The sequence below is a fragment of the Diceros bicornis genome, chromosome 30 (assembly GCF_020826845.1).
Source record: "Diceros bicornis minor isolate mBicDic1 chromosome 30, mDicBic1.mat.cur, whole genome shotgun sequence".
Classification (NCBI taxonomy): Eukaryota; Metazoa; Chordata; class Mammalia; order Perissodactyla; family Rhinocerotidae; genus Diceros; species Diceros bicornis.
In genome coordinates this window covers 7,034,807-7,048,883 of record NC_080769.1, presented here as the reverse complement: position 1 = coordinate 7,048,883, position 14,077 = coordinate 7,034,807, and the positions used below count along the sequence as shown (strand labels likewise).

Genomic DNA, 14,077 nt, shown 5'->3' with positions numbered 1-14,077 from the left:
TTTAATGTATTCAAGGAAAGAGCACTTGAGTTTCTATTTTCATTGATATGAGGAAACAGGTCAAATCTTCTGTAAATCTTTAAAATTCCTAGTTTATGTCAGGGCTTAATTGCAAACCCCTAATGCATTATAATATACTGCTCCATCCTGATAATATCCCCAGTGTAAATATAGTGGACTGACAAACTATAATGTCCTTTATCCTTTCTGTTGGGAAGGGATTTGTAAATTTTTTATGGTTTATAGTTTTATATCTATTAGTGTTTAATGGACTAAATCTTGAGGTGGTTTCCTATGTAGAAATGTTAAAATTAAATTAAATTTTCACCAAAAGTTATTTAAAAATAATGATCAAGCATCAGGAAATATAGTGTATATAAATTTCTCTCCTTATTGTAAATAAATAATGCATAGGAAGGTTTAAAAAATTCCTGAGAGGAAACTAACTTAAAAAGACTCCCTGCCTGTGTATCCTGCCCCACTCCTCTGCTCTCACTCCAGCCCCCCTCAAATGACCAGTTTTGGAGAACTGCTTCATCCTCCTGTTAGTGTTTATATAAAAACAAGCCAGTGTGAAGGCTTCTTTTTCTCACCTGTGTTTGCTTTTGTAGTGAGTAGCCAGAATCCACATATTTGGTGCTTGGCTTCTGAACACAAGCCTCACCCCTCCCTTTCCCCTAGGCCTTCTTGTCTGGACAGGCTGATGGGAAAGCCTGGAGGCTCCTGCACTGTGAGCTGCTGCTTGCTGGGCAGCTCCTCCTGTGAGCTGTGCTGCCCTGTGTGCACTGTTGACTCCAGCAAACCTGGATTCTAATTACAGGGGGTTCCAAGTTGGCAGTTTGGGAAATTCTTGGCGGTTTTCCTTGACTTTGGGAGCAGGCATACAGGAATGAGGCCGTCAGTCCATATCTTGAGTGGAATCCGTCTGTGTGTTTGGAGTGAAGGTGAGACAGAGGATGGAGTTACCTTGACATTAGCAGGAGCCTGGGGTTATACGGATGATTATACCCTGTGAATGAGCTGAGCCCATCAGATGGTCACTTCCTAAAGAGCAGTCATTGCAGAGAGGAAGAAGAGACAGGAAAATACAGTCAGTAGGTAGCAACATTAGAGAGGGCTCACCAGGACCCCTAAGTAACTCTGCTGCTGTGGCCAGCCCTGCATCTATTACAACAAAGATCCCAACTCTCTGGGTTGTAGTGACAACACCCACAGTCTGAGTTGGGTGCAGCAAAGAGATTAGTTCAAACCCGACTTAAGCCTGGGTTCCTTAAACTCTATAAAGCAACCAGTTGTCATGGAGGAGGCCTCTAACCCTGATGGCAGTGACTGAGGCTCTCAGGAGGAGGACCTTAAGTTGTCCATAGGTTTCTGATGCAAGAACCTGCCCTGGTGCCACATTATATGCCCTTAGAGCTGCAATTATCTCCAGGTACTGAGATTTCTTGAACATAGAGGGTCTCACAAGCACTGAGCATGTGACCCTCTACTGAGTTGCCTATAGTGCCTTTGGCTCTGCAGAGCGCACCCTGCCTGCTCTGCCTGGTGACTGACACATGTTTGTGATATGATGGAGCATAACCTTGGCCCTGCAACTTATGCCACCTGCAGGAGGAGAATGGCATTTCTTTCTTCAGTTCTTTGAAAGATGACTCGGGTAATAGAAGGGGTTCACCCCTCTCCCAGACACCTTGGTTCCCTGGGTAGTTCCTTGGGGTTAACTGAATGCACAGCACTGAGGAGTGCATAGACTTGAAGGATGACAGTACACATTCATACATGATGGAGCTCAGTGGAGAGTTCCTGTTCCTCATCCCTTAATTGGGACATCCCCTGATGACCCAAACCCGAGGGTCACCACATCTAACCAAACATCAGGCAGTCATCTTACTCCTGGCCAAACATTGGCCTCATCTGCATATTTTCACAAAGTCTTGGATGATTGTCTAAGAGATGCCCCTTGAATTTTGAGAATCTCTTGACCCAGAGATACTCAAAATAGAAATCAAGGTAACACTTGTCTGTACATTACTAGGTCTACAATACGAGGACTCACCAGGACACTCATTATCCTGGTGTTGGAGGATATAGGTTCTATCCTATAGGTCGGAGTTCTGACACTACTAACAGTAACTATGGCACTTCTCAGAGAATACAGTGCCCTGTTCTCCAACAAGACATTCGATGCAAGTTCCACCTCCCGTATGGGTCTCAGGCTCATAGAGCACCATACTGGCTTATTGAAATATGTTGAAGTTAGTTGAATGAGAGATGTGTTGTTTCCTTCAGCAGGGATGAATTATAATGACTCTGTCTTCATCTTTTTCTTGAAAGATTTCAGGGTTTTTTGACCAGCTTTAGGTTTACAGAAAAATTGATCAGAATTTACAGAGAGTTACACATGACTCTTCTCTTTGCCTCTGCACAGTTTACACTCTCTTTCACATTTTGTATTACTGTGGTACAATTGTTACAATTTCCAATCCCACATTGATGCATTTCCGTGCCCAGTGTACATTAGCATTGACTCTTTGTGTTATACAATGTATGGGTTTTGGCAAATGTATAATGACATGGATCCATCATTCCTGTATCATAGAGTGTAGTTTCACTTCCCTACAACTCCTCTGTGCTCCACCTCTTGATTCATCCCTCCCCCAACCCCCAAATTCTTCACAACCAATGATCTTTCTACTGGCTCACGCTTTGTCTTTTCCAGAATGTCATATACTTGGAATCATACACTACATAGCCTTGTCACATTGGCTTCTTTCCCTTCGCAATATAATTTTAAGGTTCCTCCGTGTGTTTTCATGGCTTGATACCTCATTTCTTTTTATCACTGAACAGTATTTCATTGTATGGATGCCCCAGTAATTGTTTTTTCTATTTGACTCTTGAAGGACATTTTGCTTAAAACTCTAACTCTTGCCAATTGTGAATAAAGCGCCTATAAACATTCATGTGTAGGTTTTGTGTGAACATAATGTTTCAACTCATTTGGAAAAATACCAAGGAGTGTGATTGCTGGATCTTACTCTATGTAGTAACAGTGTATTTTTATTTGAAAGAAAGTTCCTGTCTGTCATTGTGGGTGTACCAAATTCCGCTTTCACCAGCAATGACTGAGGATTACCTGTAGCTTTGCTTCTTCACTCATAGTTGGTGTTCTGAGTGTTTTGAGTTTTACTCATTTAACAAGTGTTTAATGGTCCCTCACTGTTGTTTTATTTGCAATTTCCTAGTGACATTTCATGTGGAGCATGTGAAAATAAGCATATTGCTTATTTCCCATCTATATATCTTCTTCAGTGAGAAGTCTGTTCAGATTTTTTCTCACTCTTTAATTGGGTTGTTTGTCTTCTGACTGATGAGTTTTAAGAATTCTTTGGATATTTCACATACCAGTCACTTATCCAATCAGTGTTTTACAAAGATTTTCTCTCACTGTGTTAATTGTGTTGTTATTCTCTTAACACTGTCTTTCTCAGAGCTTTCTCAGAGTGGTTTTTCATTTTAATGAAGTAAATTTTTTTTCTTTTGTGGACCTTGCTTTTTGGTTTTTTATCTAAAAATTCATCTCCAAACCCAAGGCCATCTATATTTTCTCCTATGTTACCTTCTAGGAGTTTATTCCTTTAGCATTTCACATTTAGATCTGTCATGTGTTTTGACTTAATTTTTGTGAAAGCTGTAAGGCCCGTGTCTACATTCCTTTTGTGTGTGTGTGTTTGCATGTGGATTTCCATTATTTCCACCACTGTTTGTTTAAAAGACTTTCTTTTTCATTTTCCCTTCCTTCTTTGTCAAAGATCAATTGACTGTATCTGTTTGGATCTCTAAGGAAAACCATTGACATGTATTCTTCCACCTTACTATACTCTCTTATTAATTCCATGAGTTATTTCTGTTGTTGTGAGTTCTTTCAGATGTTTCACAGAGACAATCATGTCATATGGAACAAATGTTATAAATTTAGCTACAGGTTTTGTGAAGATGTTCTTTCTCAAGTGGAAGTTGCCTTCTATTACTAGTTTCTTATCATAAATGGATGTTGGATTTTATCAAATGGTTTTTTATTTTCTTTCCCTCCTCCTTTCCTTTCTGATATTAGTAATTTCTGTTTTCCCTCCTTTCTTTGCTATCTTGACTAGATGTTTATCAATTTTATTAGTATTATCAAGGAACCAGCTTTATTTGTTTGAATTTTCTGCATAGATTTCCCACAATGACATTGATTTCTTTTCTTTTTTTTTTTTTTTGTGAGGAGATCAGCTCTGAGCTAACATCCATGCCAATCCTCCTCCTCCTTTTTTTTCCCCCCCAAAGCCCCAGTAGATAGTTGTATGTCATAGCTACACATCCTTCTAGTTGCTGTATGTGGGACGCCGCCTCAGCATGGCTGGAGAAGCGGTGCGTCGGTGCACGCCCAGGATCTGAACCCGGGCCTCCAGTAGCGGAGTGCGAGCACTTAACCGCTAAGCCACGGGGCCGGCCCTTACCTACACATTTTGATAAAACATTTTTTAAAGGTTGCCCTTGAGTTTTCAGCATACATTTACAACTAACCCACCTCCTCTGCCAAATAACACTCCACCACTTCCCTGTTATGCAGGTTCCTCTTAATACACTAGTCCCAATTTCCCCTTCCCTTTCATTTGTCACATTGCTGTCATTTTTATTTCACTTGTCCATAAGCCTCTCATTACAAAATACATTGTTGCTAATGTTATTTTAAACAAAGCATCACCTGTTATATTAATTATAAGAAATATAAATATATTTTACCTTCATTTTTTCATTTTATGAAAATTTTTATCATTTACATTGTTTCTGATAAATTTTTGAACATTTTATTCAAAGTAGGTGTACTCATGACAAATTTCCTCAATTTTTGTCTCAGAAAGTCCTTATTTCTCCTTTATTGTTGAAGGACAATTTTTCTTTACAGAGAATTCTAGGAGACTGTTTTTTTTATTTTCAGAACTTTAAATATTTCACTCTGCTCTGCACTGGCTTGCATGGTTTTTGAAAAGAAGTCCAATTTAATTCAGATCTTTGTTTCTTTATACCTAAGATGTATTTCTTCTCTGGCACTTCTCACTGTATTGCCTGTCATTGATTTTTCTCTAGTTTGAATACGATATCCTTGGGTGTGCACTTTTAGTTTATCATGTTCAGTGTTCTCTGAGCTTCCTGGATGTACTTTTTGCCAACTATCATTAATTTTAGTAGATTTTGGTGATTATTACTTCACTTGTTGCTTCTCTTTCTTTCTGTCTTTCTTTTCCTTCAGATGTCCCCATTACGTATAGTTTAAAATTTCTGTTAAAGAGAGTTGTCCTAGGCTTCACGGGTATCATCTGCTGTCTTTTTTGTTATTTTTGCCCTTGCATTAGACTTTGGTGAAATGGATTTTTTGTTTAATACAGATCTTCCTAAGAAGAGACTATCTGGCATATAATTCGAAAAGCTGTCCTTTTTTTCTCTTTTCTAATTTTGGATACACCATTTTGCCCTGTGACCTCAAGACTCTCATGGATCTAAGAATAATTGTTGATTTCAAGTTTGTTCATTTTCTTCCTGTTAGGTCAAGAATGACAGTTCTAACTTCCGTAACTGCAGCATCAGAAGGTGGCAATGCCTGATCTAGAGTGGCTGGTCAGTAAACACTTCTTCTTGAAGTTGGGGAATAGAGATTTTATGTACTTTTAGAGGAAACCACTGTTAAGTCCTTCACAATTTTATAATCATGGGCAAATTTACCATCAAAACGTTTTGGACTTCAATGAACTCCCTTGCAATCTGTAGTTTTTAGCCTGCCCCTCAAGCCCAACAAGTATCAGACACACGGTTAGTATTTGACCAGAAAGAGTTCTTATGGCACATTATTGTCTCAGTATGTGTTGTATAAATTGGTGGGAGGTAGCCTTGAGTCACTTGAGTATAGAGATTTTATGGTCTAAGTTGTCATGCCGCCTTCTTTTTGTCTGAGAACTATCTTCCAAATAATATTTGAGCCCATCAAATCATACAGAGAGAGAATGGAAGACCTGAGTCTACGATGAATATTACACAAGTTAAAAGCAATGATTCTCCACAAGAATATTTACATTCAGCCAGCTGCATCTGATTACCTGTAATGAACTAGAGTACTCTAAGACAATGTCTCCTGCTGGGCTTTGTTACAAGTTTGATTTCTACAGGCCTCCTGGACTCTCTGTTTGATGATGAGACTAGAAAAGAAGGCTTCTAGTAGTTTATTATGTTTTCATTTATTGAAACGTCATGCAGATTTGACCCCCTGTCTCATGAAGTGCTGTAATTGGTGAGTAATAAAGAAGGTAAAAGAATTTTTCTCAAAATAAATCATTAGTTTTAAATGATAATATTTGTTTTATTTGTATAGTATTTCTGTCATTTCCCAACATGCTCTGTACCCTGCCATTAGAGAGAAATATGATGTAATATGATCACAGTAAAATGTGTAAATAATTTCCATCTGTTCATAAAGCTTTTAGTTTGATGAGGAAGTATATACAGAAAAACTGAGTTTTTGACAATCATGGCATAGAATAAATGCTTAGAGATAAGAGAATCATATGTAAGTAAATTTCCTACAAATGGAGTATAGATCCCCACTGCTGTCAGTCTTATGCATTCTATTCTATACGTTTGTAATGTTTTAGGACTCAGTGGCTATTGAGGATGTGACTCTGATCTTCACTGCAGAGGAGTGGGCTTTACTGGATCCTTTACAGAAGAAACTCTACGGAGATGTGATGTGGGAAACTTTCAGGAACCTGGCCTCAATAGGTAAGAATGAGGACATTCTTTCACACTGTCAATCAGAGAAGAAGTGTTAGTTGTCCATTAACATTGTTCCAAGATATAGAATGTGGAAAGTGGAGAGGTTGGTAAAAACAAACAAACAAACAAAAAACTAGAAATTGTCATAGCTCATCATGGATTTATTTATTTATTTTTTTTTGTGAGGAAGATCAGCCCTGAGCTAACATCCATGCCAATCCTCCTCTTTTTGCTGAGGAAGACCAGCCCTGAGCTAACATATATTGCTAATCCTCCTCCATTTTTTTCCCTTTTTCTCCCCAAAGCCCCAGTAGATAGCTGTAAGTCATAGTTGCACGTCTTTCTAGTGCTGTATGTGGGACACCGCCTCAGCACGGCCAGAGAAGCGGTGCGTCGGTGCGCACCCGGGATCCGAACCCGGGCCACCAGCAGCGGAGTGCACGCACTTCACCGCTAAGCCACAGGGCTGGCCCCCATCATGGACTTAAAATCTAAAAATTTTTCTATAGGGGCTGGCCCCGTGGCACAGCAGTTAAGTGCATGCGTTCCGCTGCTGGAGGCCCGGGTTCAGATCCCGGGCGCGCACCAACACGCTGCTTGTCAGGCCATGCTCTGGCGGCATCCCACATAAAGTGAAGGAAGACGGGCACAGATGTTAGCTCAGGGCTAGTCTTCCTCAGCAAAAAGAGGAAGATTGGCATGGATGTTAGCTCAGGGCTGATCTTCCTCACAAAAAAATAAAAATAAACAAAAATTAAATAAATATTGGGCCGGCCCCGTGGCTTAGCGGTTAAGTGCGTGCGCTCTGCTGCTGGCGGCCCGGGTTCGGATCCCAGGTGTGCACCGACACACTGCTTCTCCGGCCATGCTGAGGCCGCGTCCCACATACAGCAACTAGAAGGATGTGCAGCTATGACATACAACTATCTACTGTGTCTTTGGGGGGAAAAATAAAAAAATAAATAAATAAATAAACATTTTTCTATAACTTCTAATACTTTGAAATTAACTTTCTGGCTCTGCACTTCAGGAAAAACATGGGAAGATCATGATATTGAAGATCAATACAGGAACCAGGGGAGAAAACTGAGGTGCGGCACACTCAAAATAGAAAGCAGCATGTCACATGAGAATCCTGATATCTTATGAAATTTAAAAAGAAGGAAACAAAACAAATAACCCTCGTTTCAAAGTTAGCTATTCTTAGAAAATTTCTCCAAACATGCCTTGTGAAATGTAATGTAGAGGTTCATTTATTGCAAAATAGTTCACTTGCAAGTAGTATTAATGAACCCCATCTATGAATATCACTGTTTGGATAATAGCAAGGGATCAATTTCCAAGAAATCAGACTAGGCAAAAAAACCTAGACTTTTCCTATAAATCATAATAAATATAACAAGTATAAAATCACTAAGAAAGAAAGAATTAATAATGTGCTTCTCATTTGTTACAGAATCATATGGTAGAGAGACTCTGAAAGTGAAGATGATAGTCAATGTGGAGAAAATTTCAGCCTTATTCCAAATCTGAATCTGAATAAAAAAACTACATGGGCTAAACCATGTGAATGCAGTGCATGTGGAAAAGCCTTCATGCATCATTCATCCCTTAATAGGCATGTTGGATGTCACACTGAACACAAACCATGTGACTATCAAAAATATGGAGAGATGCCATGTAAATGTAAAGAGTGTGGAAAGCCTTCACTTTTCCCAGTTATCTCCGAATAAATGAAAGAACTCAAACTGGAGATAAACTGTATGAATGTAAAAAATGCAATAAGCATTCATTTCTTCAGTTCTCTATGAAAACATGAAAGAAATCACACTGGAGAGAAACCTCCTGAATGTAAGGAATGTGGGAAAGCCTTCACTTTTCAAGTTTTCTTCAAATACATGAAAGAACTCATACTAAAGAGAAACATGATAAATGTAAAAGATGCAGTAAAGCACTCACTTCTTCCCATAATCTTTGAGTACATGAAAGAATTCATACTGGAGAGAAACCCTATGAATGTTAGAAATGTGGGAAAGCCTTCATGAACCCCTCAAGCCTTCCATCACACATAATCTTTCACATTGGAGATGGACCTTATAAATGTAAGGAATGTGGGAAAGCCTTCACTTTTCCCAGTTTTCTTCAAAAACATGGCAGAACTCATGGCAGAGAGAAACCCTATGAATGTAAAAAATGCAGTAAAGCATTCGCTTCTTCCAGTTCTCTTCGACTACATGAAAGAATTCATAACTAAGAGAAACCCTATGAATCTAAGGAATGTGAGAAAGCATTCACTTCTTTCAGATCACTTCAAAAATATGAATGAAGTCACACTGGAGAGAAACTGTGAATGCAAGGAAAGTGGGAAAGCCTTTATTCCTCATCAAAATTTTAAAGGATATGGGAGAATGCACACTAGAGGAAAGACCATGTAAATATGAAGAATGTGGGAAAGCCTTTTGTCATCCCAGTTCTTTCTGAAGACATGAAAAGATTCACTTGATAAAAACCTCTTGAATATAAACAGCATCAGAAAGACTTCAATTGGCCCATATCCTTCTGTGTGAAACTCCCACCAAAAGCAAATATAAATGTAAGTAATATGAGAAAGCTTTATGGAAATTAAATTTTGTATAATGCTGTAGAAAACGTTCAACATGAAAGAGTTATTATAAAATTTTTAAATATATTGTGTTTATCAAGAAACTTTCTTAAAGTGCAACGTTGGATTGTGGATTCCTATTAATTACTTTCAAAAATGAATATTCAGGTGAGAAAATTCTGCAAGTCATCCTTCATCAATAGTAAATAAGATTATTAGGTAGTGCTTTTTTCCTTAAATCAGTTAATATTTTCTCTTTAATTTTTAAAAAAAAAAAAAAAATTTTTTTTTTTTTTTTTTAGATTTTTATTTATTTATTTTTTTCCCTCCAAAGCCCCAGTAGATAGTTGTATGTCATAGCTGCACATCCTTCTAGTTGCTGTATGTGGGGCGTGGCCTCAGCATGGCCGGAGAAGTGGTGCGTTGGTGCGCGCCCGGGATCCGAACCCGGGCCGCCAGCAGCAGAGCGCACGCACTTAACCGCTAAGCCACGGGGCCGGCCCATAATGTTTTAAATAATGTTTTAATTGTTCTGTGTGAAGGGGCCATTGAAAAATGACCGTTTGTATTTGGTGGGATTTTCTTACTGGCCTTAATTGCAGTTCCTGGATATGCCTTATCCACTGTATATATTGTACCTTTCTTAGAGAAAGCTCCTTTTTTGGGCTGGTGGGTATAGGAGACTTTCTCTTTTCCATACTATTAAACAGTTGGAATTTGTATATTGCAAGTTTATCAAAGAATATACTTTGCCATGAATTCCTATTTTCATATTTGGGCCTTTGCTCTTTGTCCTTCCTTCTGACTGGTATTTGGTGAATAAACTTTAATTAAGTAGAAGCCTGTGATAGGGCAACAAAGTCTAGAGCTAGACACATCACCCCTATATTGTGTTATGTCTGTGAGGGTAATATTAAGAACGTGATCTTCAACAATCCATCCCTTTTATGGTCCCCTGTTGGAATTCACCAATAGCCTCACTTGCATGACATTTGAAGGCAGAAGCAAACAAGGCATTGGTCAGATTTTGGAGCCACCATACAAGGAGACAGCCAGTTACCTGGCTGCTATGAGCACACCATGTTCCAGCCCATTTTCTGGATTCTTTGCCCTTCTAATCAAGAGTATCTTGAAAACCACCAACAACTGTTTGATTTCCATTTTCTTACAGGTATATTTTCCTCTGATGTTTTCACCAGTTTCACATCAAAGATACATTAGAGTTAAGATTTTTCTATGAGGCCTCTTTGTCCACCAGGAAACTAATTCAGACATTTGTGGTTGGGAGTATTCTCTGATTCCCCTCTTCTCTCGGTGATAGCTGTATAAGAAGTTCTAATGTGTATAGGGAACACCTTATACTGTTAATAGTGCTGGTGAGCATGTTTTCTTCATTCACCGTGACATCTGCAGTGGGGCATAAACAGAAGGACCTGGGAGTTTGTTTCTCTGCTGCATTGTGCAGTGGCTGCTCTGACCCAGTTCTTCCATGTGAGAACAATCCCCTTTCTCATGTCAGGAAGACTGTGTTTCCTGTTACTTGTAGCTGAACATGTTCCCTCAATATGTTTTCAATACTATTTGATTGTATGTCATTAAAACTACTTGCATTTCCTTGTGAAATGAATGCTTGTTTTATTGATATATTTTATCACATGTTCTAATCCATCATATGCTAATAAATATAATTTTTGTTTTAATTTCCTCAGATAATATATTAAAATTCATTTTAATTATGGATTTTTCAGAGATACATTGCAATTTTCTTCATTTAATTATTATACATCATGAATCAATTTTGTCATGTACATTACAAGTTCAAGTATTTTTTCCTCAGGAAACTGTGTTTTTTATTCTTTTACATTTACAATTTTTGTCATAAAATTTCTCATTCATTTTTAACCCAAAACTTAAAAACATGGTTTTTTCAGGGCCCTCTTGCCAATGACCTGCAGGTTTGTACCTGCAGTCAAAGAGAGATGTGTAATGGATTCTAATAAGATTGACCACAGACCCTAAAGGACTGTGAGGTATAACAGTGACAGGGTGCTCAGAAGGACTCCTTCCAAGATTTTGGCCCATGTGTTTTGAAGAAGCCAAGAACAATGTAGTGGAGCTCAAGTTAATTTGTAAGAAGTTCCAGTCAGTCATTTTAATTTAAGAAGGGAAACTTAGTCATCTTTATGATTTGGAATTTTATCTTTTACCATTTTTGTTGGTATGATTATATAATACTTTTAGGCTTTTCTTAGTAATTTTGTAATTTTGATGAAGGAGCTGTATGACATCTTTCTCTTCAGCAGGATGAGTCTTGGCTTGGCAGTCTTGGGACTTAAGTCTTGGGAATGCAGGCAGCTCCCAGTCATCTGGAACAGCTTTTGCTTTTCCTACTTATTATCAAAATGCTGATGTATTTCCTATGGTGTATGAGACACTGTTTACCATGAAGTACTTCAGTGAAAATATGTAAATTCACTTCTTACTATACTGTGTGATATTTTTAATATCTCCTGTATGGCTCAGTTGAGGCCTTTGAGTTTAGGTAAATCATGAGATAATACAAACCTGGCAAGGGAGAAGACAGGACCACTATACCAATCAAGACTTTCTTTGTCTGAGAATATGCTCTCTGAGACATCCTTCACATGCCATGCACTATAGAGGCAGTGTACCCAATTTAGCAGAAATAAGGCACAGTAGGATTTGGATATAGCAGCATGAAACAAAGACGTTCTTGCAGTCCTGGTGCTTATATGTTTGTGGGAAAAGAGATGATTAACAAATAGTAAAGCTTTATTTTATAAGATGGAAATAAAAGCTTTGAAGAAAAGTAACAAACAATATGAGCTAATAGCGAGGCTAAGGTGTGTACATATCTTTTCTATGAGGATAGGAGACTCAATAAGTGAGGATGTCATTATCATTGTTATCTGGGACTTGAGACTTTCTATTGCTTTAAACCACAGATATTTGTGCTGTCTTTTTGTTTTTAATGTCATTTGAGAGGATTTTTATTTGCCGTTAAATATTTAAAATGTTATAGTCTTTCACATCTTCATGTTGCTGCTGTACAGACTGAGTGTGCAACATATACCCCATTAACCATGGGGTTCCTTCAATTTAGAGAAACAGTTGGATTCCTCTGCACTGTTCCAGCTCATCCTGAGTGTATTCTATGAGTAGAGTGATATCTATGCAACTCCACTGTGATCTCCCAGTGGAAACACCAAAAAGAGCTATGAGTGTTAGAGACAATCTTCCAAGGAATACTTGAGGTGAGAGAGGGTATCATTTTGAGTAATATCCCAATTGAGTATATGAGGACAAATGGGAACTTTTCAATGTCTTTTCATCACAGGAGTGGCTGGAAGTCTCGTGTCAAAGGTCCACAAATCTGCAGCACCCGTTTAGCTGTTCACGGGTTTTATTTCCATACACTTAGACTTCCAGCACATGTTCTGGAAAAGTGGGAAACAGCAGTAACAGCTTCAAGGTTTAAAATAGCACAGGAGGGCCGGCCCTGTGGCTTAGCGGTTAAGCGCGTGCGCTCCACTGCTGGCAGCCCGGGTTCGGATCCTGGGCGTGCACCGACGCACCGCTTCTCTGGCCATGCTGAGGCTGTGTCCCACATACAGCAACTAGAAGGATGTGCAACTATGACATACAACTATCTACTGGGGCTTTGGGGGAAAAATAAATAAATAAAATTATTTAAAAAAAAATAGCACAGGAAATTGAATATTTTCCATGTTTTTTTGTTTTGTTTTGTTTTAACTTATGTATTAGAGGGGTTTTGTTCAAATGGGAACCACAGGAGTGTTCTTTTGGAGTGATGGTTTGCTTTTCGTCTTTTAATGGCCATATCTCTACACATTTGAGAAAACTCATGAGTGCACATAAAATATTTTATACATGTTTATATATGTGCTTTATATACATATAATTATTCGAAAATGAATAATATAATTGCTTTCATATGCTAGAAAAATGCTAAGCTCTCTTTTATTTTTTTTTATTTTTTTTTTTGGTGAGGAAGAGCGGCCCCGAGCTAACATCTGCCAATCCTCCTCTTTTTGCTGAGGGAGACTGGCCCTGGGCTAACATCCGTGCCCATCTTCCTCTACTTTATATGGGATGCCGCCACAGCATGGTTTGACAAGCGGTGCGTTGGTGCATGCCCAGGATCCGAACCTGTGAGCCCCGGGCCGCCAAAGCGGAGCGCGCGCACTTAACCACTGCGCCACTTGGCCGGCCCCTAAGCTCTCTTTAAGATTGTTTTTTCTGTGCTCAACTCTTTTTCACAGCACTGTGGGATCCTTCTGAGGAAGACTGCAGGACTGGGCAAGAAGGACTCAGTCCTCAACAGGCCTTTCCTGCAACCCTGTCTTCACTGAAAAAACACCCTCTAGGGTTGCACCTGCCCTCATCTCATACTCATAACTAGGAGTGAAGTGAAAGGGCTCCCGTAGTCTGTCGTTGAGTTAAAATCAGGTTCTCTGGACAGATATTTAGAAATACTATGGTTCTAAATCAAAAATATATCCCAAGCAGGATCTGCCTGGGGACACCTCATTCATCTGTATCAGCACCATTTCTATTCATTGCTATGCATAGACAATTTCCACTTCTTCATTTCCCAAATCAAAACTACTTTGTGTCTGCTTC

The 14,077-nt window shown here is 38.8% G+C and overlaps 1 protein-coding gene across 5 annotated transcripts; it reads left to right on the top strand.

Moving 5' to 3' along the window:
* Positions 1-715: 715 nt before the first annotated feature.
* Positions 716-7,972, top strand: LOC131394564 (zinc finger protein 124-like). 5 transcript variants are annotated; one of them, XR_009216187.1, is made up of 5 exons: positions 718-944; positions 5,591-5,661; positions 6,038-6,328; positions 6,690-6,816; positions 7,841-7,964. XR_009216187.1 is itself a non-coding variant. In XM_058525965.1 (4 exons), exons 2-4 carry the CDS (start codon positions 5,641-5,643, stop codon positions 7,957-7,959), a joined length of 267 nt encoding a protein of 88 aa, XP_058381948.1. In that variant the 5' UTR covers positions 719-944; positions 5,591-5,640; the 3' UTR covers positions 7,960-7,972. The 5 variants fall into 5 exon arrangements, 1 of the variants encoding a protein (XP_058381948.1); XR_009216189.1 differs by having other exon boundaries at positions 720-944; positions 6,295-6,328; XR_009216188.1 differs by having other exon boundaries at positions 721-944; positions 6,207-6,328; positions 7,841-7,962.
* The last annotated feature ends 6,105 nt before the right edge of the window (positions 7,973-14,077 follow it).